Source organism: Phaseolus vulgaris, chromosome 7, assembly GCF_051622355.1.
Source record: "Phaseolus vulgaris cultivar YP4 chromosome 7, ASM5162235v1, whole genome shotgun sequence".
In the NCBI taxonomy this organism is placed as follows: Eukaryota; Viridiplantae; Streptophyta; class Magnoliopsida; order Fabales; family Fabaceae; genus Phaseolus; species Phaseolus vulgaris.
Window position 1 is genome coordinate 48,216,556 of NC_143504.1, and position 21,928 is coordinate 48,238,483.

A 21,928-nucleotide genomic window follows, 5' to 3' on the forward strand; every position below is an offset into this window, starting at 1 on the left:
TACCTGGATATCACTTCTTGAAAATTAATTTTGTGTTCAATTTTGTGCAGATTTTAAGTGTATCTATACCGAAATTAATTTGGGTTAGCAACTCTTTGAAAAGTGGAACTAAAATATCATAAATAAGTTTTAAATTTTTTATGCTTGTGAAGGAAAGAGAGAAACTGGTTTTTGTGTACTGTTTTAAAAGATTATCCCAAGGATTTTTTTTATTGATGATAGAAAAATCATGCTTATCAACTAGAAAACCATTTTTTCCTATTAAATAGGAAATCACTTCCCATATCAAATAAGAAAAAACCAAGGCATAATATTGTTTCATATCGTTTGAAAGATTATAAAAAGTTCTTTTGTTTCTTGATTTTAGCAATTAAACTTGACCAAGTCCAACAACTTGGAAACGGACTTTCTTTTATCAAACTTGTCAAAGTAGTTACATTTGTTTTATTTAAACTATTGATATTAACAAGGACAAATGATCATAAGTACAAGTATAGGGATTTATTTTTATTTTATATACTTATAAATAAGATAAGATCTATAACTAAATTTGTATTTATGCACTTTTGAAATTCAGAATGAGGATGAATGTTTTGACAATTTAATATAGAGAATATATCTATGCTTGTTTTCTTTCCTACATCCTTAGACTTATCAAACTTTGTTTGTAACGTCTTCCTCGATCCAGTTTTTATTGTTATTATTTTTAATTGATTCAATTCCGTAACCTTAAATTCCTAATTCTACTATTAGTTTATTTAGAATCATATCATTTGAGTGATAATACAATTGTGCATCCTGATTTTTGTCCCCTAATCACTGTTTATGGTACTGTTCACGTGATTGTTCATATCATTGTTCACGTACTGTTCATGGGATTCATGACATTGTTTATTTTAAAAAAAAAAAGAAATAAAAAAAGAGAAAAACAAAAAAAGAAGGGAAAACAGAAAAAAAAAGAAACAAAAAAAAATAAAGAAAAAAAATAACAATCATCCGGTTTATATTTTTTGTTTGTTAAAAGTTTTAAGTTTTAAGTGTCTTGTCTACATATATTTTTTTCTCTATATATTGTAATTGTCTTGCTTGTTTTGTTGGTAGTGAAATTGTTTTTCACTACTTTTTCTTCATCGATGTTAAAAAAATTATTTTAAGTTTGTGATTGCTACCATTAAAAGCGATTCTTGATTATTGATTGATTGATTCTTCTTGTAAGAACTTTAAGTTAGAGAACAAGTGGTAAAAGGTTTTAAAAAAATCTTATTGTGTGAAACAAGTGTTGAGTATAAACACGTGAGAAAGTGGTGTAAGGCTAGCTTATTGTTATTTTTAATTTGTTTACTTGAGCATGGCAGGAAAAGCCAAATAGTGGACTTTCACAAATACAAATACAAATACAAGCCTTGAAACAACATTTGGAGAGACTAATGAAACAACAAAGTGATGAACTCCGTGAGAGGTTGGATTAAATGGAGCAGACACAACAAGAAAATCATGAAAATAGAGAGGAAGATAGGAGGAGAAAAGAGAATGAAGTAGAACAAAGAGAAATGGAATTTGATGGGATAAGATTAAATATTCCCACATTCAAAGGGAAGAGTGATCCTGAAGCTTACTTGAACTGGGAGATTAAAATAGAACATGTATTTTCTTGTAATGAGTATAGTGAGGAGCAAAAGATGAAGTTGACAACAGTTGAATTTTCATATTATGCCTTAATTTGGTGGAATAAATACCAAAGGGAGAGAATTAGATATAAGGAACCCATGATGGACTTTTGGACTGAAATGAAAAAGATTATGAAAGAAAGATATATTCCAGCAAGCTACCATAGGGAGTTGCAACTCAAACATCAAAGAATGACTCAAGAGAATAGAAGTGTGGAAGAGTACTTTAAAGAGATGGAGGTGACCATGATTAGAGTTGGAATGAATGAAGAAAACGAAACAACCATGACTAGGTTTTTGAATGAATTGAACCATGATATTAGGGATGTTGTGGAGTTGCAAGAGTATGATGACATGGAGGATTTGTTGCACAAGACTAACTAAGTAGAACAACAACTCAAGAGTAAGGGAATCAAGAGGAGGAGTTCTAACAATAATAATAATTTCAGTTGGAAGGATAAGGTTATGAAGGATAAAGGAGTTCCCTCAAGTTCAACCACATCTTCAAGTGTGAAGTCACCTAATAAGTATAATAATTCACCACCTAAAAGGAAGACAAGTGAGGTAAATGTTTCAAATGTTTGGAAAGAAGACATTATGCTTTAGAATGTCCATAAAAAAAGAATATGATCATTTTATCAAATGGACAAATAGATAGTGAACCTTCAATTGAAGAAGAGAAGGAAGAGATACATGTGGAGTTGGATGCATTGGAGGGTGATTTGTTGATGATTTGAAGTCTTATGGGAAGCAAAATGCAAACTTTGGACCAAACCCAAAGGGAAAATACTAGATGTTTTATTCAAGAAAAAATATGTTCACTCATAGTTAATGGAAGAGGTTACACCGATGTAGCTAGCTTAAGACTAGTTACCAAATTGAATTTGAAGACAAAACCCACCCAAGATCATACAAGTTTCAATGGCTTAGTGATGATGGAGAGATAACGGTGAGCAAGTAAGTGAAGGTGAACGAATCCATAGGACAATATAATGACAATGTCTTATGTGATTTGATTCCAATGGAGACAACTCACATTTTGTTATGAAGGCCATGACAGTTTGACACCAAAGCTAGTCGTGATGGTTTCACCAATAAAGTCTCTTTCATACACAATAACAAGAAGATAATTCTCAAACCCTTATCTTCTAGATAGGTGTGTGAGGATGAAATGAAATTGAGAGAAAAGAAAGTTCAAGAGAAAAGAGAGATGAGTGAAACACTTAGACAGAGCAAAAGTCTAAACAAAAAGAAACACATGAGAGAAAAATGAGTGAATTACTAAAAAGTGAATGAAGTTGTTACTTTCTAGCAAACCTCTTTATTTATTACAAAAGCAACACTTTGGTTGTTGATCATTCTAACATAATTATTTTTCTTTAGTGTTGATTCTCCTTTGCAGTAGATCAATGATGTGTTTTCAAATGAAATTCCTAAAGGACTCCCACAGGGATGAACACCACATTGACCTTCTTCCGGGAGCATATTTGCCTAATAAGTCATCTTATAGAAACAACCCTCAAGAAACAAACCTAAAGAAACAAAGGAGTTCCAAACTCAAGTTGAAGGATTGATAAACAAATTATGGGTTCTCATGGTCTCCCAATGCACCATAAGTATGATACAGTTGAGAGAGTGGGTGCCATAAAGATTAAAAACTAATTAATTATTTGAATATAGGCATGTAACATATCAAACAAATAATTTAACACATTATCTAATATTGCGGCGCCCTTTGAAGCTATTTTGGAAACAATGATGTTTGAATTTGCACTAATTGTCACAAGAATGAGAATCAAAGATCAAAGTAATTTTAAGATATGCCACTTAGAATACATTTTCAAATAAGTTACTCTAAAATATATTTATAGAATGTCCATTCGGAAAACATAAAAAATACCTCTTGTGGTGGAATTGGTGGTTAAGGGGTTGAGTTTCATTTAAAAAAAAAAGAGCTGAAGAAGTCAGATTGATAGTGAGAGCATGGGACTAGGGGATTTTAGTCTTTCACTTGAATACAAGGGAGTGCAGGTAGAAAATTTGGTTATAAGAAGTAATTACTGTCATTGTTATTGAAATTTCATAAAGTCCAAGAAGGCTCAAAGTCTAAAGTTTGAAGCCACATTTTTCCTACACCCAACTTTTTTCAACATGCACCCTATATATTTTAAATTTGAAAAAATAAATTTATAAAAAATAAATTTATAATAAATTATTGTGTTTCAGAAAATTAAATTTCAGAATAAAACTCCGAAAATCAAAATTTTATTTTAGAAAATAAATTTCAAAAAATAAATCTATAAACATATTCTTAAGAAATTAAAATTCAGAAAATTGTTCTGAAAATTCAAATCTAAAAACTTATTTCAAAACGTATTTTTATCTGAACTTTTATTTAAGAATATTTTTATCATTTCATATATAATGGGTGCAGAAAGTAATTTCAAGTTTGAAATTGGGAGAAGGGCCCGTGGGATGGAGTATATTGGAAATGGTGTAGTCACGTGCAGGGAAGTATACCAAAAACAAAATGAATGATCACAAAACATATCTCATCTTTATCAATTTTCTATAGTCAGCACGGAGCGCACGTTAGCCCACTTCACCCATTCCAGAAGCCCATCCTCCGTGTCTTGCTTCCACCTAACCAACTCATATCTCTGAAAAAAACTCTACAGCGTCCCCAAAATCCCTTCTACCTCTCTCTCAATTAGGGTTTGCGTTTTCACACTCTCTCCCACACCGTCCCTCTCCCTCTGCTTCCCCCCGATCCCTTGCGTTTCAATGCCTGCCAAATCCGTCAGTAAACACCAAACACTGCCCAACCGCTGCATTATCGACCGAATTCGGCGCTCGATTAACTTCATATCACTTCTTCCCCTCATTTAACTGTACCCTTCCTCCCATGGCGCCTAGCCGCAGAAAGGGCGTCAGTAAGGCGGCGGCGGCGGCGGCCGCCTGCCGCCAGTGGAAAGTGGGCGATCTTGTGCTTGCCAAAGTCAAGGGCTTCCCTGCATGGCCTGCAACGGTTAGTTCCTCTTTTTACTTTATGAATTGAAGTGGAAGTTTGTGTTTTCCTTTTAACTGTGCTGTTTAAAATTTGTTTTTGAGGTTGCATCGGGGTTTGCATGTTGAGTAGGGTTAGAGTTTTGGTTTATTGTGACAATTTCCGCGATGATTGTGGATCCATGATTGAATTCCATGTATTTTTATGTTTTTCTTAGATTATGGTTATGGAAGATGGATATTCCCGGCTTCTTCACCTCAAAGAAACTTTCTTTGTCATATATGTGTATTATACGCGTTCTGGTTTGCTTAGTTGAATATGTTGTGCATAACTGGAATGTGCTCAGCAGGTTTTCAGATTTTAATTGTGAATTCTGAAGTTTTTATTGCTTCTGACGGAGAAGGCGACTTTTGATTTCTTCGGTAACAAGGGGGAGAAGATGGAAAATAGTAAACATAGGCTGAAACCATCTGGATCTTTGACTTTCCTGTTTCTCCTCCTCGCTGAAAGGAATAAATTTTGAATAATTACTGCTTTTATTGCATTGGGTTTGGTATGCTTATAAATAAGATGATTTTTAGGCCATTTTCATCTTGTTTTTACTTTTTTTCATTAGGCATGTTTATATAGAATCCGAGTGTTGACACCGTACCTGAGAACCAAAAGTCTCCTGTCTGTAAACCCAGTTTCCCAACAATGTGAGGATAACAGAGGGATTTTGATGCCCCCCGTTTAGTTGTTGGGAGAACTTGGCTGAGGAAGAGATCCTTACAATGTAGAAGTGAAGGATTTAAAGTGAGATTGTAAGGCAATAGTGTGAGAGAGATGTAACCAAGAGTGTGAGGGAGGTTAGCGTGCGAGATTTGGAAATGTTATCCACCTGTTAGGCTTAGTGTAAGTTTTACACTTCATTAAATTTAGAAAAGAAGTTACTTCTGTAACATTTCTTTTATTTTTTTCACTCTAATTGAACTTGCTTTTTACATATTGAAATTTATTCTCTTGAATTTCACCCCTACCCAGTGTTACTGATATCGGATAACCAAAAATATCGGAGACCCAAAATCTTTTTTAAAAATATATTGGAAGCCATGATGGGTTATGCCGGAAGCATTGCGGATAAAAATAATATAAAATAAATCCATCTAGACAATAAAAGAAATACAACATATAGATATAAATAATTTAAAAAATCCAAAAATATAACTGTAATTAAAAATTATCGAAAGACAATAACTAATTAATAATATATCATGTCTAAGAAATTCAAATAACAATAAAATCAAATTAAAACACCCCAAATTTCAAGTTCAAAACTTAAAATACAAAAAAATAAAATAACGATGGAGCTGCTGGTTCAATGTCGGTAGGGTAGACTTGCAGTCTGCTGTAGCAGCTCCAACAGTAGCAATGCGACATCAATGGAAGCAGTGGTGAGACTGCACAATAATAAAGGTGACCGTTGGTTCAATGTGGCTAGGGTGGCCCAGGTGAATATTCTGTTGTAATTTTGGCCAGGTTTTATGGCCCAACCCATCCTTCTAAAAGAAAAAAACACTTGGGCCGACTCTGTTGGAAAAGTAAGAAGTAAAGAAAGAATATCAGGGTTTTCTCTATCTTGGGTCGGGTTGGATCATGCGGACCTGAGCTTCTTCCCCTTTGTTTTGCACGATCACCGCTCCTAGTCCTTTGTTTCGCACTACTGCTGCCGCTAGACCTTTGTTTTGCACAACCACCACCAGTACTTTGTTTTGCACGGCTGCTGCTGCTACTCCTCCTTTTCGCTAAGTGCTGCACTACTCATTCGTGTCTCACAGGCACCCTGCTGCCATTCTGCAACTTCTGCATGTAGGTTTTGCGATGCTATTGCGTGACACCCAAAGAGGCTGTGATGGGTTGCCATGGATTTTTTTTTCACACTGTCCCTACCCAAACCCCTTTACACTCTGACCAAACTCACCTTTAATCATGGTGGAAAAAAAGGGGCCTTAGGTTATCAAACTTATTTCTTTATTTTTGTTCTCCTTCTTTTTTTGTAGTAGCTATTTCATTTAACTTGTGCAGTTCTTTGCTGGTGGCAGGTAAGTGAGCCGGAGAAGTGGGGTTACTCTACTGATTGGAAGAAGGTGCTTGTTTACTTCTTTGGAACCCAACAAATGTAAGTATTCAAACTAATGTTTCATTTGATTGCTTGAATGACAACAGTATGTCTAGCATAGCTTAACTTTTGGAATCATATATACTTTGTTCAAATTCCATAATCAAGGTAATTGTGAAGCGTAGAGCTTGTTTGGTAATGTGAATAGGATAGGATGGAAAAAGTAAGATGACGAATAATATTGTATGTTTTTGTGCCCGCCAAGTAGTCTGATAGATAATAATATAAATTGTATGCAACTGACGAAGTTATTCTTATGAAAAGTGGTGTTTGTGATTGGGATTGTGATAATGGAGGTGGTGATAGTAGTGGGTCACTGGTTACAATGGCATTGTTGCTGTAATGGTGGTAGAGGGGAGTAGTGCCAACAGTGGTGATGGTGCAGCAGCGTCCACGATTATAGTAGTGGTGGAATGGAATAAAAAAGTTCATAAGTGTGAGGGAAGGGGGTTTCTTTCTCCTATCCTATTTGTTCTTAACCCATCTCCGGTTGGCTCAACTTTTGAACTGATTAACAGGATGTGAGAATCAAACAGGATAAACTTATTCTATCCGTTAGAAAAGCAATATTTATGTATTGCCAGCATAGTCTTTTATAGGTTACAGAAAAATTTGTTTTGTTATTGTATTATCAAAAGCCTGTGTAAGAGCAGGTTCTCCTTGTTTGAACTTGTCCCCTCTTCATAAATTGTACTCCTTTTTTATATATAAGTGTGTTCAGTTGCTGAGTGCAGTTTAACACTTTAGCATTTTATCTTAAGTCATTCTATTTTCTTAACTGTATCCTATCAGCTCACCACATAGTTGATTAAAATTTACTATAGTTTATCCCATCCTATCACATTTCTTGTAACCACTAATTTGTTTTCAGATGTAAGATATCCACAATATCATGATAAGTTATGGATATCATGCTAAGTAGTAAGGTTCAATTATGGTTGTCTTGTCGGTATCTCAATGAGTGATATTTTCTAATTATTATTAGTGAATAATTTCCCTTCTTTTTTACCAACATTGTTCCCCAGAACTAGGCAGGCCTTATATGTTATTTTTATTATTTCTTTTATGTTTATCATTAATTTCTCTTGTATCTGCTATTGGATTATTTGAGAGTGCATTGCCTATTTCAATATTGTTTTAGGAAGGTGCAGGCAAATGATTTAAAGTCATCAAATGCCACTTATGAGGATAATGCTGTTGAGATGTTTAGTTTTAGCTTGCTTGATGTTATATGGCATCTGTATATTTTGGTCAAAACCCTACTTTAGAATATTATTAACTGTGATAAATATTTTCTGTAATTGAAGTTAATAATAGTAGTATTTATCAACTACAATGTGTGTTGGTTATGAGAATCAGCGTGGAGTTGCAACTTACTACGACATGGTATTTAAATACATTGTGATTTATTAATCTCCCTTAACCTTATTTCTTGTTGGTGTATCCATACATATTAAAGGGATAAAATATGATGGTAAAGGAAGCTTCGATCTTAGTTATTCTTCACACTCTTAGGTGTGTATTCTGTTATTTTCTTTTAAGATTCACTGTCCCTCAAGCCCAGCCAGAATTTGATATGCAAGATTAAGATAGTTTCATTCTCTGTTTCCTCTAGTTATTTGAATGACGAGCATGTCACGAGTCTTCAGTAATTTAAATTTTAAGTATCAGTTGGGTGTGATACAAATTCATTAAGTTTGTATAGGATATTTTATCTTTGATGCAACTTTGCCTTCCGGTATACACCTAAGTCACAGTAGCATGTTTTGGGTGGGTGCACTGTGCTGCACTGCTTTCTGCCATTACCTACCTTGGTCTAACCCATTGTCATCTGGTAATATAACGTGTACTATGCCTAAATAGTTGAGGTTCGTATGATTAAATCACAATAATAGTTTATGGGTTTAACTTATGATAATTTTTTGGGACTGCATATGTTTTCCATACCAAATCTGATGTGATTTAGCAACAGTTGTAGATCAAGCCAACTAGTGGCACCATAACTGGGTGGCGAATATTGTGCTGTGGCCATATGCTAGTCAGTGACGCTCTAGGACTTGAAGTTTGCTAAGGTCAAGAATAGTTTTTTTTTTTTCAATTTTTATAAATGTTGATGACCCAAGTGATCATGCAAAAGTTTAGGACATGGGGAGATAATAAAACATGGAAGAGTTGATGCCAAAATAGTTGTTAGATTCATGTCGCTTTATTGGATGATGTCCCATGTTCGAACAAGTTAACCCATTGAAATATGTTAAAAGAGTTTTACAGATTTAAATCGAAGATTATTGTTTTATTCAAGCTGTGACTTTTGAGTATTCTATTTTATTTTTGGGCATCGGGTATTTTGTACTGCAAATATGTTGTATGTTTTAATTATTTACCCTGTATATTGCATCTTTGGTATAGTGACTGCTGCAATATGTTATACCACTGTGGTAGGTTTCTCCTAGCTATCTGATTTGATTACATAAGGTCTAGCATTTTGAATCCGACATTCACGATTCCTGTGCTAAAGACCTCGGCCTTTGGCAATTGATAGCATGATTTCTGAAGAAGATTGGAAAGGAAATTATTTGAAGTTTAATTGAAGAAAGGTCCCTTTTACTTTTTGAATGATAATAGTGGTGTTTCAGAATCATAGTTTTGAAAACACACTAGTTGTCTAAACCCTAAACCAGGAACCTCTCTCCATGTATTGGCTGTGTGATTGATGGTATCTGTTAGTTTAGGTGTCTGGTAGTGATGGAGTTCATTAGGTTAGTTGGGTAGATTGATATTATAAAAGAAATAAAGCATATTGCCTATAAATAAAGAAGAGAGGGGACAAATTCATCTTGTCGTTTGAGAATACTCTTGGAGAATGGGGAGAAACTGCTACCACATGGGCACAAAGATAGGCAAACCGGTGAAAGATAGGCAAACCAGATTTTAATTACATAAACCTTTCAACCTGGACTGTCTAAAAGTTGTGAACAATCTTATCTTTTTCTGTAATCATGGCTGTCTTGTAAAATGGCCTATTTAAGCATCTCTCTCTTGTTCTTATAAATGAAGCAACAGTTTCTTTTTCATTTTAACTCTATTTTTTTCTTTTAATCTAATGACTCTAAAATGTATCACACCTTTAACTGTTGGATTAAAAGAAAATGTTGGGTTAGGATAAATAATGACTCTTAGAATTACTTTTGGAGTAATTTACACACACACACACACACACACACATATATATATATATAAATATATACAGGTCCTCACCATTTTGCAGTGACAGTTCCAAACATGACACTTTTTTGAAAATGAATTATTGAAAAAGGTAATTGTGACTTTTCTGCATTAATTTTGAAGAAAATATAAATACTAGTTTTTGTGACTGGTGATTTTATTGGTTAGAAATGTTTTAGGTATTGAATCCCATGCCAAGAGTATGAACATTTTCATGACCCCTGATGTTTTGGTATCTGTATTCTATCACGTGGTTTTTGTTAGATGTTTTGTTCTGACTCCATTGTTGGCCAAGGATTTAGTTCCTCTTAAGTGAGAAAGTAAAGATGCATCCAGGCTTGATTCAAATAGAAACGCTCTAAACTTAACCTACTTTGGAGTTGGAATCTCTATGTAAGGCTTATTTATTGCATTGTGTTGCAATGTGGAATGTTGGGTAGTTTGACTACTTTTGATATCAAACATTCTATAATGGGGATTCCCCATTTGGTGTACACAAATTGTTTTCCTATTTCATCCTTAGTAATAGTTTAAAGTCACAATACAATTCATAATGAATGACACCTACGTAAAAAGATGAAAATAAATAAATAAATAATACATGGTGGAGTAAATAAATAGAAAACAGAAATAAACTACCGAACTATACATGTTTTTTGTAGAATTAAGCTGTAAGTGTTTAAAATGTTTGATTCTATATAATCAAACTTTTTTCTTATAATTCTGGTCAATGTATAATAAATAATATATTTAGTTATCTTATTTTCATATAAATAAATAAAATGCATCAAAATTATAATACATATATATTTTATTTACAAAAATGATAAGACAGTGTAATAGAAAATGTGGACAAAGGCATGACAATACATGTGTTTTTGCTAGTAATTATAATTATTATGGGTAAATATGTTTTATGGTCTTACATTGAAGCTTTTGTGCTCCCTATCATTTACTTTGTTCCCTTGCACATTACATCTTATTTCCATTTAGTTTTGAAATGATGTTTTTTTGTAGAGCATTCTGCAATCCTTCTGATGTGGAAGCATTTACTGAGGAGAAAAAACAGTCTCTTCTTGGCAAACGTCATGGAAAGGGTGCTGACTTTGGTCGTGCTGTTCAGGAGATAATTGATAGTTTTGAGAAATCAAAAAAGGATTCTCAGCTTGATGAAACTGGCCTTGTTGGTGATGTTGATAATGCAGATGTGTCAAATCTTGTTAACTCATCTGCCACGGATCGGACAGATACCCTCGAGTTGATTCACACATTACCAATGAATTTTTCAGATTCTATTAAACATGAAGAGGTAGTATGTGCAGCTGTGGATGAGTCAGCTGCTGTATTTAAAGATGAATCTGATAATAAGGAGGCAATGTTGGGGGAGCCTACTGACAAGGTTGCTGCAGTAAAATCTCCTAAGCCAGTTACTTATTCTTCTCGAAAAAGGTCTGTGGCTGACTTGTGCATGCAGGGTTGTGTAACACAGAGACATACCTCAGTACGAAGGTCAAGAAATCCATCACGTGCCCAAAACTTTGTGTTCCCTTATAATGACAGTGCAAAGGGTTCTGGTGACCCATCAACTACTGCAGCCCAGAGTGCATGTACGCGAAGGAGTAAACGTGTTAGGAAATCACCAGATCTTTCTGGCTGTGATGATTTTGAGTCATCTGCTTTTGTGTCAAATGGTAGCATGGAGGACAACAGTTCTGAAATTATAACAACTGATTCTGATACATTTAGCTTGAATGAGGGAAGTACAATAGATTCAAATTTTAAACTTGAACTCTCGGAAGCTATTGAATGTCCAGAAGTTGAGTTGAATAAAGGGCTTGATCTCAAAATAAAACCTGTAGTCAATAAGAAAAAAAGAAAACCCAATAGAAAAAGGGCAACTAATGATGCTTCTAAGCCAACCAGTAGGATAGAGGAGGAGGCTCGTTTGCAGAATGCCAGTCAAAGTTCACAGAATATTTGTGCAAATTCAAAAGAAAGATGCTTTGAACAAGATGGGGATGAGCACTTACCCCTTGTGAAACGAGCAAGAGTCAGGATGGGTAAATCATCCGTGGAAGCAGAACTTCATAGCATTCTCCAATCTCAAGAAAATAACTGTAAGGAAGATACTAACTCAGCGCATCAGATAATCACATCCTCAAATTTTGAGAATGGTAGCCCTGCTGATGGAGATTCATCTGTACTGAATGGAGCTTTGGATAATGTTTCTCCAAAAGTTTTAGTTCCATGTTCCAATATTCAGATATGTAATACTAAGAAAGATCAAACCTTCAGCTCTGTGGATGGTGAAGCTGCTTTACCTCCATCTAAACGCCTACATCGAGCCTTAGAAGCCATGTCTGCTAATGCTGCTGAACATGGCCAAGCTCATATGGAAGCTTCATCTTCCACCATAATGACAGCAAGTGGTATGTGCTGTATATCTGCTGTGAGAAGATGTCCGAGTATTGCCATTAATCAAGAATGTAATGATTTTGGGCTGCAAAAGTTGGATACTTTCAACTCTGATTCGTCTTATATTAATGTGAATTCAACCAGTTCAAATCCAATGGTTTTTTCTGAGAATAAATCACCTATTCAAGTGGGTAAGCAACAGCATGAAACTGGCAAGGATGTTCTCCCAGGTGTCACCGCTCAAGTTGTTGAAGAGCTTAGTGATCATATGGTTTGTCTAAAAGCTGATTTAAAAATTCAGTCAAATGGAGAAAATTCTCCTATTGTTGATTCAAAATGTTGTGATGAAGGAAGCATTCAAGATTCACCTGATCCATCATTACCGCCAAACAATGAAGACGACGTTAGAACTTCAAGTCATTCAAATTCAGCATCGGATGCATCAGAGAAAAATGGAATAAGCCTTGATCATGCGATGGGTGTGGATGAAAATGATGTTTTTTTACCTCATAATGTTGATATGCCTCGGAATGAGGTTGCGGTACATGAGGATACTGAGTGCTTGAAGCCAGCAGTTGATGATATTGGCAGAGCAAATGATATGTAAGCTTTAGTTATGGCATGTTATATTTCTTAGCCTTTTAACTCTCCTATTCAAATCCTAAAAAGTAAAGGAAAACAAAATTAAGAAAAACATTTTTATTGTTATAAGCTTATTTTTCTGTTATAACATCTTGTTTTAGAGTTTGCTAATTTGGTTGGATGAACCACTTTTCTCATTTAGATCATTCATCATGCAAGTGTTTTTTTTCTACCGCAAACTAATTGTGGGGTTCAGTTTGGTGGAGTTCTTCAGGGTAAATTGATGTTCTTAATTCATGTTTTAATGATGGTGAATATGAAAGAGATCAATTGTCAAACAAAAGTTGTTTTCGTTTTATTTCTTTCAATTTAAGAATGTTTCTGTCTGTTCTTTAATTTCAGGCATGAGGTTGTGAAAGAGGTAAAATGTAAAGGTCCAGAGGAGGATATGAATTCCGTCTCAACATCTGATGACTGTCTGGGTGAAAAGGGTATTTCAGACATTCGGTCAAGTCCATCCTTGACAGATGGAGGAGATTGCATTCCACAAGGATCTCCTCCAACTACTTCTGTTTGCAATGTTTCTACATCAGACAGTAGTAATATTCTTCACAATGGAAGTTGTAGCCCTGATGTACATTTACACCAGAAGCAAACTTTATCTGGTCCTCTGGATGGATCTAAAGATGGCTATGTTGCAACTCAACAGTCAAGATGTATAGGGAAGTCAACTGAAGCAGGACGAGCTGCTTTGTTGTACTTTGAAGCCATGCTTGGGACCTTGACAAGGACAAAGGAAAGTATTGGTCGAGCAACACGAATAGCTATTGACTGTGCAAAGTTTGGTATTGCAGATAAGGTAATATGATTCTTTAAAATTAAGAAATCCCCCCTATCTTCGATTATGAAATGTTAGTTGTGAATATGATAATAACCTGGGAAGAATCACACCAGAAAGGTGGTGTTATTGTGGTGGGAAGGTTGAAAGCCTTGTAAACCTCACTAGAATCCCATACTTCCAATGACTCAAAGCCTTGCAATTGGATCTTAATAGTGTCTTTCGGTACCTCCCCTAAATTTTATTACTATTAGCAGGAGAGGGTAAAATTTATGCATATCCAATTACACATTTGCAATTTTTTAGTTGAAACTTTTTTTCTTAAATATTTATGAATTGCAGTTTAATTTCATTACATATGTAGTTTTTTTTATTTTGTAACAAGCTATGGTGACACCTCTTTAAATATCAGGTTTAATTAAATTTGTTTGTGTGAATCTAACTAATAAGTGTACACATGTATTTAGTATTGTCATTCTTCTGATGAGACTTAAATTCCTTCAATAGACTCTGCAGTTATTTCCTATTTAAAATTGTTGAACTTTAGTTACAAATTGCTTACATATCTATTGTTCAAGGTCATGGAAATTCTTGCTCATTGTCTGGAAATGGAGTCTAGCATGCATCGGAGGGTGGATTTGTTTTTTCTTGTTGACTCTATTGCACAGTTTTCTCGTGGCTTAAAAGGTGACGTGTTTGATGCTTTGCTAATCTTGATTCTAGCAAAGAAAAGAAAGAAAATGTCTGCCAAATAATAATTAATTCTAATATAAAATGTCTGACTTTGCAGGTGATTTTTGTGGAGTATATTCGTCTGCAATCCATGCAGTCCTTCCACGACTATTATCTGCTGCTGCTCCTCCTGGAAATACTGCACAAGAAAACCGGAGACAGTGTCTCAAGGCAAGTAAATTAAGTTTCATGTTTAATGAAGTCAAACAAAATGCTCTTTCCTTACATATCTGTTTTGCATCATCATATTTTGTTAACCTTTGCTTTGAACTTCAATAGGTTTTAAGGCTGTGGTTGGAGAGAAAAATCCTACCAGAGCACATAATTCGCCGTCATATCCGGGAACTGGATTTATATAGCAGTTCAGCTGCAGCTGGTGTCTTTTTGCGGCGATCGATGAGAACAGAGAGGGCAATGGATGACCCGGTTAGAGAAATGGAGGGCATGCTTGATGAATATGGAAGGTTTGAGTTTGCTAGTATTGATTATCATTTATTTTGGATACTGCTGGAACTGTTCACTTATTGTTCATTCGATCTTGTAGCAACTCGACTTTTCAGTTGCCTGGATTCTGCATGCCCCGAATGCTTAAAGATGAAGATGATGATGAATGGAGTGATTCTGATGGTGGGAACTTTGAGGCTGTCACGCCGGAGCATACTTCTGAAGTACATGAAATGACTTCTGCAATTGAAAAACATAGGCATATCTTAGAAGATGTTGATGGTGAACTTGAAATGGAAGATGTAGCTCCCTCAAATGAAGTTGAAATCAATTCAATTTCTGATGTTGGTGGAGAAAACGCCAAGCAGTTTGATAAGAATGTGCCACTGCCCTCTGCTCCTCTATGCTGGGATGTGTCTTCATCTTCCCCGCCACCACCACCACCACCATCGTTCCTTCCCCCACCACCTCCTCCACCCCCACCACCCCCACCCCCTGTGCTACACCACATGTCATCTACCTCTGATCCATATAACACAGTAGTTAATTCAAAAGGTTATACTGTCTCACAGGTAAGCTTCACAACTTCTGCATATGATTTGGCCACCAATAAATAACTCATAGCTTACTTTGTCGTTACTAATCGAGCTTGTTTGCAGACTTTGAAAGACAACCCACTTCCCTCTATGGTTCAGCCCATGACCGCCCCTAGTAGGCATAGCCAACCTATCAGTGATGCAGTGCACCATCAAGTCCCTGAATATAGAGACATGCACATGCCAGAATCTACTTGTTCTTTCAACAGTTTTCCTGTACCTCCTCCTCCAGACAATTTTGGACATACTGATGGTGTTGCTATGCGTAATAAGGGGTATTCTATTCGGCCACCTCAACATGTGCCGTCCAATCAGTTTTCTTTTGTTAATGGGGAGCGGCATGAGAAGCATCGAAGGGAGATTCCACCACCCCCTCCTTACTCCAGTAGGCAGCACTTTGTGCAGAACATGGAGAGAGAGAACTTCTATAATAATCATGAGAGAATAAGGCCACCTCCTTATGATTACCATGAGAGATGGAATGTTCCTGCACCTTTTCCCGGTAAGATTAGGATAACTGATGATTCTTGTGATATTTGTCATGTATAGTCATATTTAGTCCTTAATAAATCATGCCATGGTTTGCTGTATTCATATGAAATGAAATCAAGTGTCTTTCTTTGGTAGGTGCTCGATATCAGGAAAAAGGTGTGCCCGCTCCTTATGGTTGTCATCCTTGTGAATCAACCAGAATACCAGATCATGGGTGGAGATTTCCTCCTCGCTCTATGAATCAGAGAAACTCCATGCCCTTTAGACCACCCTTTGAAGATGCAATTCCAGTTTCAAACAGAGGTGCTTTCCCTTTTTACTAAACATTTTTACTTTTGTAGTTACAAATTTTTTATTTCATAATGTCTTTTGCTCCTATTGAATTCTGGGATAGAAAATAGTAAACGCTTAGTATTTATGTTTCAGGTCCGAGCTTTTGGCAGCCTAGGTGATCAGAAAATATCTAGAAACCATGGCTGGTATATTTCTATTTATCATCTGTACCGTAGTGCTTGTCCTTCAACCATTAGTATTCTTGTGGGTACTCATGTTTCCCTTGTTGATTGCTAGGTATCAGGCCTTGTTCAGGAAAAGGTGATTTACCATTCTGTACATGCATGAATCTTGGAGGGGGTTCGGCGGAATCTGCACAGGACGTGTGTCTGCTAGGTTTTGTACATATGTATTTTAGCCTCTTCTGCAGAATGCAGGGCAGGATGAGTAAAATTGTAGAGTTGTTGGAGAGGGGTAGCCTATTTAGGTTTCTCATGTGTCAAATTTTTTGCTCCAAATTTTATAACTTATTTTATGGGGAAGCCCTTACAGAAGTTAGATCAATATATATATAACATATACACAAATTTCAGGGATGTTTCTTGAAATTGTTCTTCTTAGTATATTGAAATTCTTCCCCTGCCATATGTATATGGTCTTATTCTTAGTGGCCGCCAACTTAAAATGGGTTGTTTGGGCCCCCTTTCATAAACGTGCTGTCGTATAGGGACAGTTGGCTTATTCAGCAATAGTGCCACCGTTGAGAATCATCAACTTCTGATTTCTAAATTTCCAATTAAACGTGCAATTTCTCTTTGTTTGGATTACTTTCTATTCTCCACTCCCATTGTTTTTCAAGAAGATACTATCAATTTTTAATTATTTTAAGGTAAATATAAGACATTAAGATATAGTAAATATTTTAATTATAACTAGTGCTGAATTAGTTTGGTGAAAATGAAATGAAAGATCATACTAGGAAAGTAAAACAAACAAAAGAAAATGAAAATACCCTAATAAACATAAACGTGAGAATGTGAAATCTTTGAGAATGTGTAAATACCCTAATCTATATGATTTTGTTAAAATAAGTGAGCGAGAAGAACGTGTATTTTTTTAAGATTAATAACACACGTTTCTAACTTTTATTAGTTGCACTATAATTGAAAAATGAAATATAAAAAGCACAACAGTCACTTGAAGTATTTATTGAATATTTTATTTTTTACTATATTTTTAATTAAATGTTTATATTCTCATTTTATAAAAATATGTGATATTCCTTTAATTTTGTAATTAAGGCTGGCTCTGTTTGGATTAGGGAGGGATGTGTGAGGATTTGAGGGAGTAGATGTGTGAGGAAAGTGTGAAGAAAGTGAAGGTGTTTGGATTGGGATATGTTAGAGTGGATGTGTGAAAAAAGTTTATGGGAGTTTGTGAGTAATGTGATGGTTATGAAGGAATTTTAACTTTTTAAAAAGGTGTGAAATGTTACTTTACAGATTAACCCTTGCCTATTAAAAAAATTAATAATAAAATGAGTTGTTTTTGTTTAAAAATGAAAAACTTTCACATATTTTGTAGATTTAAAAATTATAATTAAAAAAATATATGTTAAATATAAATATGTATAATATAATAGAAAAAAAAAATATATTCAACAAATTAAATAAAAACAAAACTTCAAGTAATAAAATTAAAAAATAAATCAAATCTTATATAAATAAAGAGATATTATTTTTTAATATTAAAAATCCTCTAGAAATGAAAAATAAAAAAAATACTATAACAACAAAAATATAACATAATTAATAAAAAAAAAAAATTTCACAAAAAATTAGAATAAAATAAATTATAACTCATAAACATAATAATTATATATAAAAATATTTTAATATAAATATAAAAAATTAGAATAAAATAAATTATAACTCATATGTTTACGTATTTCTCATTGTGTTGACTGTCATACAATATTAAATATTATTTCATTAAGTATAATATGTAATTAATTATTTGCTGTAAAAATTATTAGTGTTATTATTACTATCATATATTTAAATTTTTTCTTCTACTTAAAAATGTTAATAATCTATTTCTTATAAACAATAATCAAAATAATATATCACAGTTGTTGGAAAATATTCTTCAATATGATTAAATTATATTATAAGTATGTACAAACTTTATATATTTGTAAATTAATTTTGTAAAGTTAAATGGATCCCACATTTCAAGAATATTGAATTGAATGAATATTATAATAAAATAAATTATATTATATAATTAGACGAAAATTTTAAATTTTAGGTTGAATTAGAATTTTTTTTTTTTTAATTTCTAAGAAATATCATAATTAGTATATTAAAACTTATTTTTTGCTATAAAATGACATTAATAATATCCATTCAATTAATTATAAAAAAATATTAAATAAAAATTAATTTTATAAATAACAAATAATTAATTACTATATTGAATTAGAGATTAAAAAAATTATTGATATTTAAAATAGTTTTTATTATTAATAAATAATTTTTAAATTAATATCTAATTAGTTATCAATTACTCTAAAATTTAATGTTGATAGATTAATTACCAATTTAAAAATTATTTATTAATAATTTTTTTTATAAAAGCTTTCATGTTAGACATCCCCATGACTAGGTTTACACCTCGAGTAATAATAATCATATAAAAAGATTATTATTAAAAAAAACAAAAAAAATAAAATAATACAAAATTATAAGAAACTAGACCAAAATTCATATGTTAACAAAAACGATACATAGGTAGACTATACTTATTCATAAAGAATTCTAAGAACAAATTGGATGGAAACTTATTATACCAATGAAATGATTCTCTATGAATAAATCCTAAATTAGTAAACTTAGCACACGCATTCCTTTCACAAAAAATATGAGTAACCCTAAACCTGATTTTCTCACCGTAATTAAGACAATATTCCATCGATTACGAAGCATCCATGGAGTTTTAGTCCTAGTAGTAAATACAACACAAACCAAGATCGATTCACACAGACATTAGTAAATCCCATCTTTTGAACTTCCTCCATAGCTAGCCCCATCAATGTTAATTTTAACCCAATCTAGTGAAGGAAACTCCCAACTAACAGAAAAGGACGAAGAACTTTGTCACTATAAGTATTAATACTAAAAAACTTAATCACATTAAATTCCAACATATCATTCTATGTTGAAGCTTTAGAAGAATTTTCCACTAAACAAGTTAAATATTTAATTACCGAAATAGCCCTAAAAACCTCAATCTTATCTTGAAATCTAACATAATTCCTCACACGCCATATCATCCAAATTGAAAAGGTTATCACAACAAGCTTAATCAATTTAACCAAAGGACTACCACCACTCTTAATAAAAAAGAAAGAAGATCATCCTTATTAGAGAAATGAGAAATAAGAAAAATCTGTCGAATCCAACTCCAAATATGCAAAGCATTAGAACATTAAAAAAAACAAATGTTGAATAGATTCCTCATGTTTTTCACAAAGCGTACACATAGAACATATATGCAAACCTTTATCCTAAATATGTTGATTTCTAGGAAGTTGTCCATGAAAGAGTACTAGAGTTTTAGAAGGCGGAATAGATGAAAACCAACTGAATCTGACCCATCATGCTAAGATATTACCTTTTCAAGATGCTAGCTTCAATTTGACTTTATCAGCCAAAGGTTGAAGAAATCATGAATAAGCTTCAGACATAAAGTGTCCTGAAGCCACATAGAAAAGAAACGAAAATTGTTAACCTTCCTCAAAAAATTACTAGCAAGAATAGAAAAAATAGAGGAATGATCAGAACAATTTTTAACAAGAACTTGATAAGTACAAGAATCTCATTCATCCAGACACACTCCATTACATAAAGTTCTATCCAGTCTTCTATGAATTCTATGCAATCCTCTCCTTCCATTACACCAAGTATAACAAGATACAGTAAAAGGCATACAAGAAAGATCATTAATATTAATCCAATTAAGGAATTCATTACAAAAAACTTGATTAGGAGCAACCCCCTTTACAGTCATCCGCCGAGAGCATAACATTAAAATCTCCCAGAATACACCAAGGCCCTGTGAAGAACCTAATATCCCTCCACAAAAACCATCTAGCCAAGTATGTATTAACAACATAAACACCTGCAAAGCTAAAACATTTATCATGCAGAAGGCAATTTACAGAAATAAACTGATCATTGACAAAGAAATTTTGGACAAGATTAGGAATCGACAAACACCAAAGCTTAGTAGCTTTACTAACACTAGGAGACGCAGTCACCAAATGCATATTAACAGATTTGAAAAGAACATCGAAAGCATCAGTGTACGATATCATTTACAAATAATTTTTTAGTTAATAATATCTAATTTAATTAATATAATAATTAATTATTTTTTATTTTTAGGTTTAATTATGATTTGTAGTGATTATTTAGGAATAAAATGTGAGATAAATTATTTTGTATTTATATATTAACATTCAAATTATTACTTATCAAAGACTCAAACACATTAAAATACAGTAAAAATATTAGGTATGAAAGTAAAGAAAAAATAATCTACGGAAACATGGCATTTTTCAAAATTTAAGAAGTAAAGAATAAGTACGTGATTATAATAAAAACAATTATCATGAAAATCTGATGATGAGTAAATGACAAGTAAAATGGTTTTACGCTTTTAATACTTGCATTATTTATTTATAAATATATATTACATTTAATAATTATCATAATTAATTATTATAAGTAGAAGTGACCTTCCCAGATATACTTATCAATTTATTAATCTTATATTATATTTAACCGCCCTAACATCAAATATTATATTCATTAAATATAATATATAGCCAAACAAATAACTTGGTGAAATATTTAGATGTTGCATTTACTAAATATAATATTTTTAAACATTCCACATATTTAAAAAAATTAATTTTACTATTCATAAATTTTTAAATATTTTATTTACTAAAAATAATATATAATAAAATAAAAAATATAGTTAATATTATATTAATTAAATTTAGTGTATATTTTTTTAAATGTAACAAGGGATGGAAATAATTAATGCGAATATAAAATTAAAATATATTTAGATCATAGTGATAAAGATTTATATAATTTATTTTAAATGTATTGCATTTAAAACGATATTATAATATAAAAAAATCTTAATATGATGTTTTTAATTATAATTAAGAAATAAAATAGTATGTTACTACGCAAAAAGATTTTATTTTAATTCAATACTTTAAATGGTAATATATATGTTTAAATTTTTTACTTCAAAGTTTGTTCATATTATATATATATACCATGTCACAAAACAATTAAATTATTGGTTCACTGACATCAATAAAATAGTTCATATCACATTTAGCTAACAAACCATCATAAATTAGAACATTTTGATGATAAGATATTTCACATACATCATTTTATCATTTGAAATATA

At 32.8% G+C, this 21,928-nt stretch overlaps 1 protein-coding gene across 2 annotated transcripts; it reads left to right on the forward strand.

The window, feature by feature from the left end:
* Nucleotides 1-4,183: 4,183 nt before the first annotated feature.
* Nucleotides 4,184-17,074, forward strand: LOC137829365 (protein HUA2-LIKE 2). Of its 2 annotated transcripts, none has more exons than XM_090304847.1 (12): nucleotides 4,184-4,695; nucleotides 6,756-6,832; nucleotides 11,075-13,075; nucleotides 13,457-13,913; nucleotides 14,471-14,579; nucleotides 14,683-14,795; nucleotides 14,904-15,088; nucleotides 15,169-15,640; nucleotides 15,728-16,166; nucleotides 16,292-16,459; nucleotides 16,583-16,635; nucleotides 16,727-17,074. In XM_090304847.1, the coding sequence occupies exons 1-11, from the start codon at nucleotides 4,573-4,575 to the stop codon at nucleotides 16,606-16,608; spliced, it is 4,170 nt and encodes a 1,389-aa protein (XP_090160973.1). In that variant the 5' UTR covers nucleotides 4,184-4,572; the 3' UTR covers nucleotides 16,609-16,635; nucleotides 16,727-17,074. The 2 variants fall into 2 exon arrangements, with proteins under 2 accessions (XP_090160973.1, XP_090160974.1); XM_090304848.1 differs by having other exon boundaries at nucleotides 16,734-17,074.
* The last annotated feature ends 4,854 nt before the right edge of the window (nucleotides 17,075-21,928 follow it).

Bases quoted from the DNA above. Each gene is read 5' to 3' on its own strand.
- LOC137829365 (XM_090304847.1), top strand. From the start codon at position 4,573: ATGGCGCCTAGCCGCAGAAAGGGCGTCAGTAAGGCGGCGGCGGCGGCG. The intron at 6,833-11,074 runs GTAAGTATTCAA...GTTTTTTTGTAG, and splicing joins TTCTTTGGAACCCAACAAAT to AGCATTCTGCAATCCTTCTG. The intron at 15,089-15,168 runs GTTTGAGTTTGC...TCGATCTTGTAG, and splicing joins ATGCTTGATGAATATGGAAG to CAACTCGACTTTTCAGTTGC.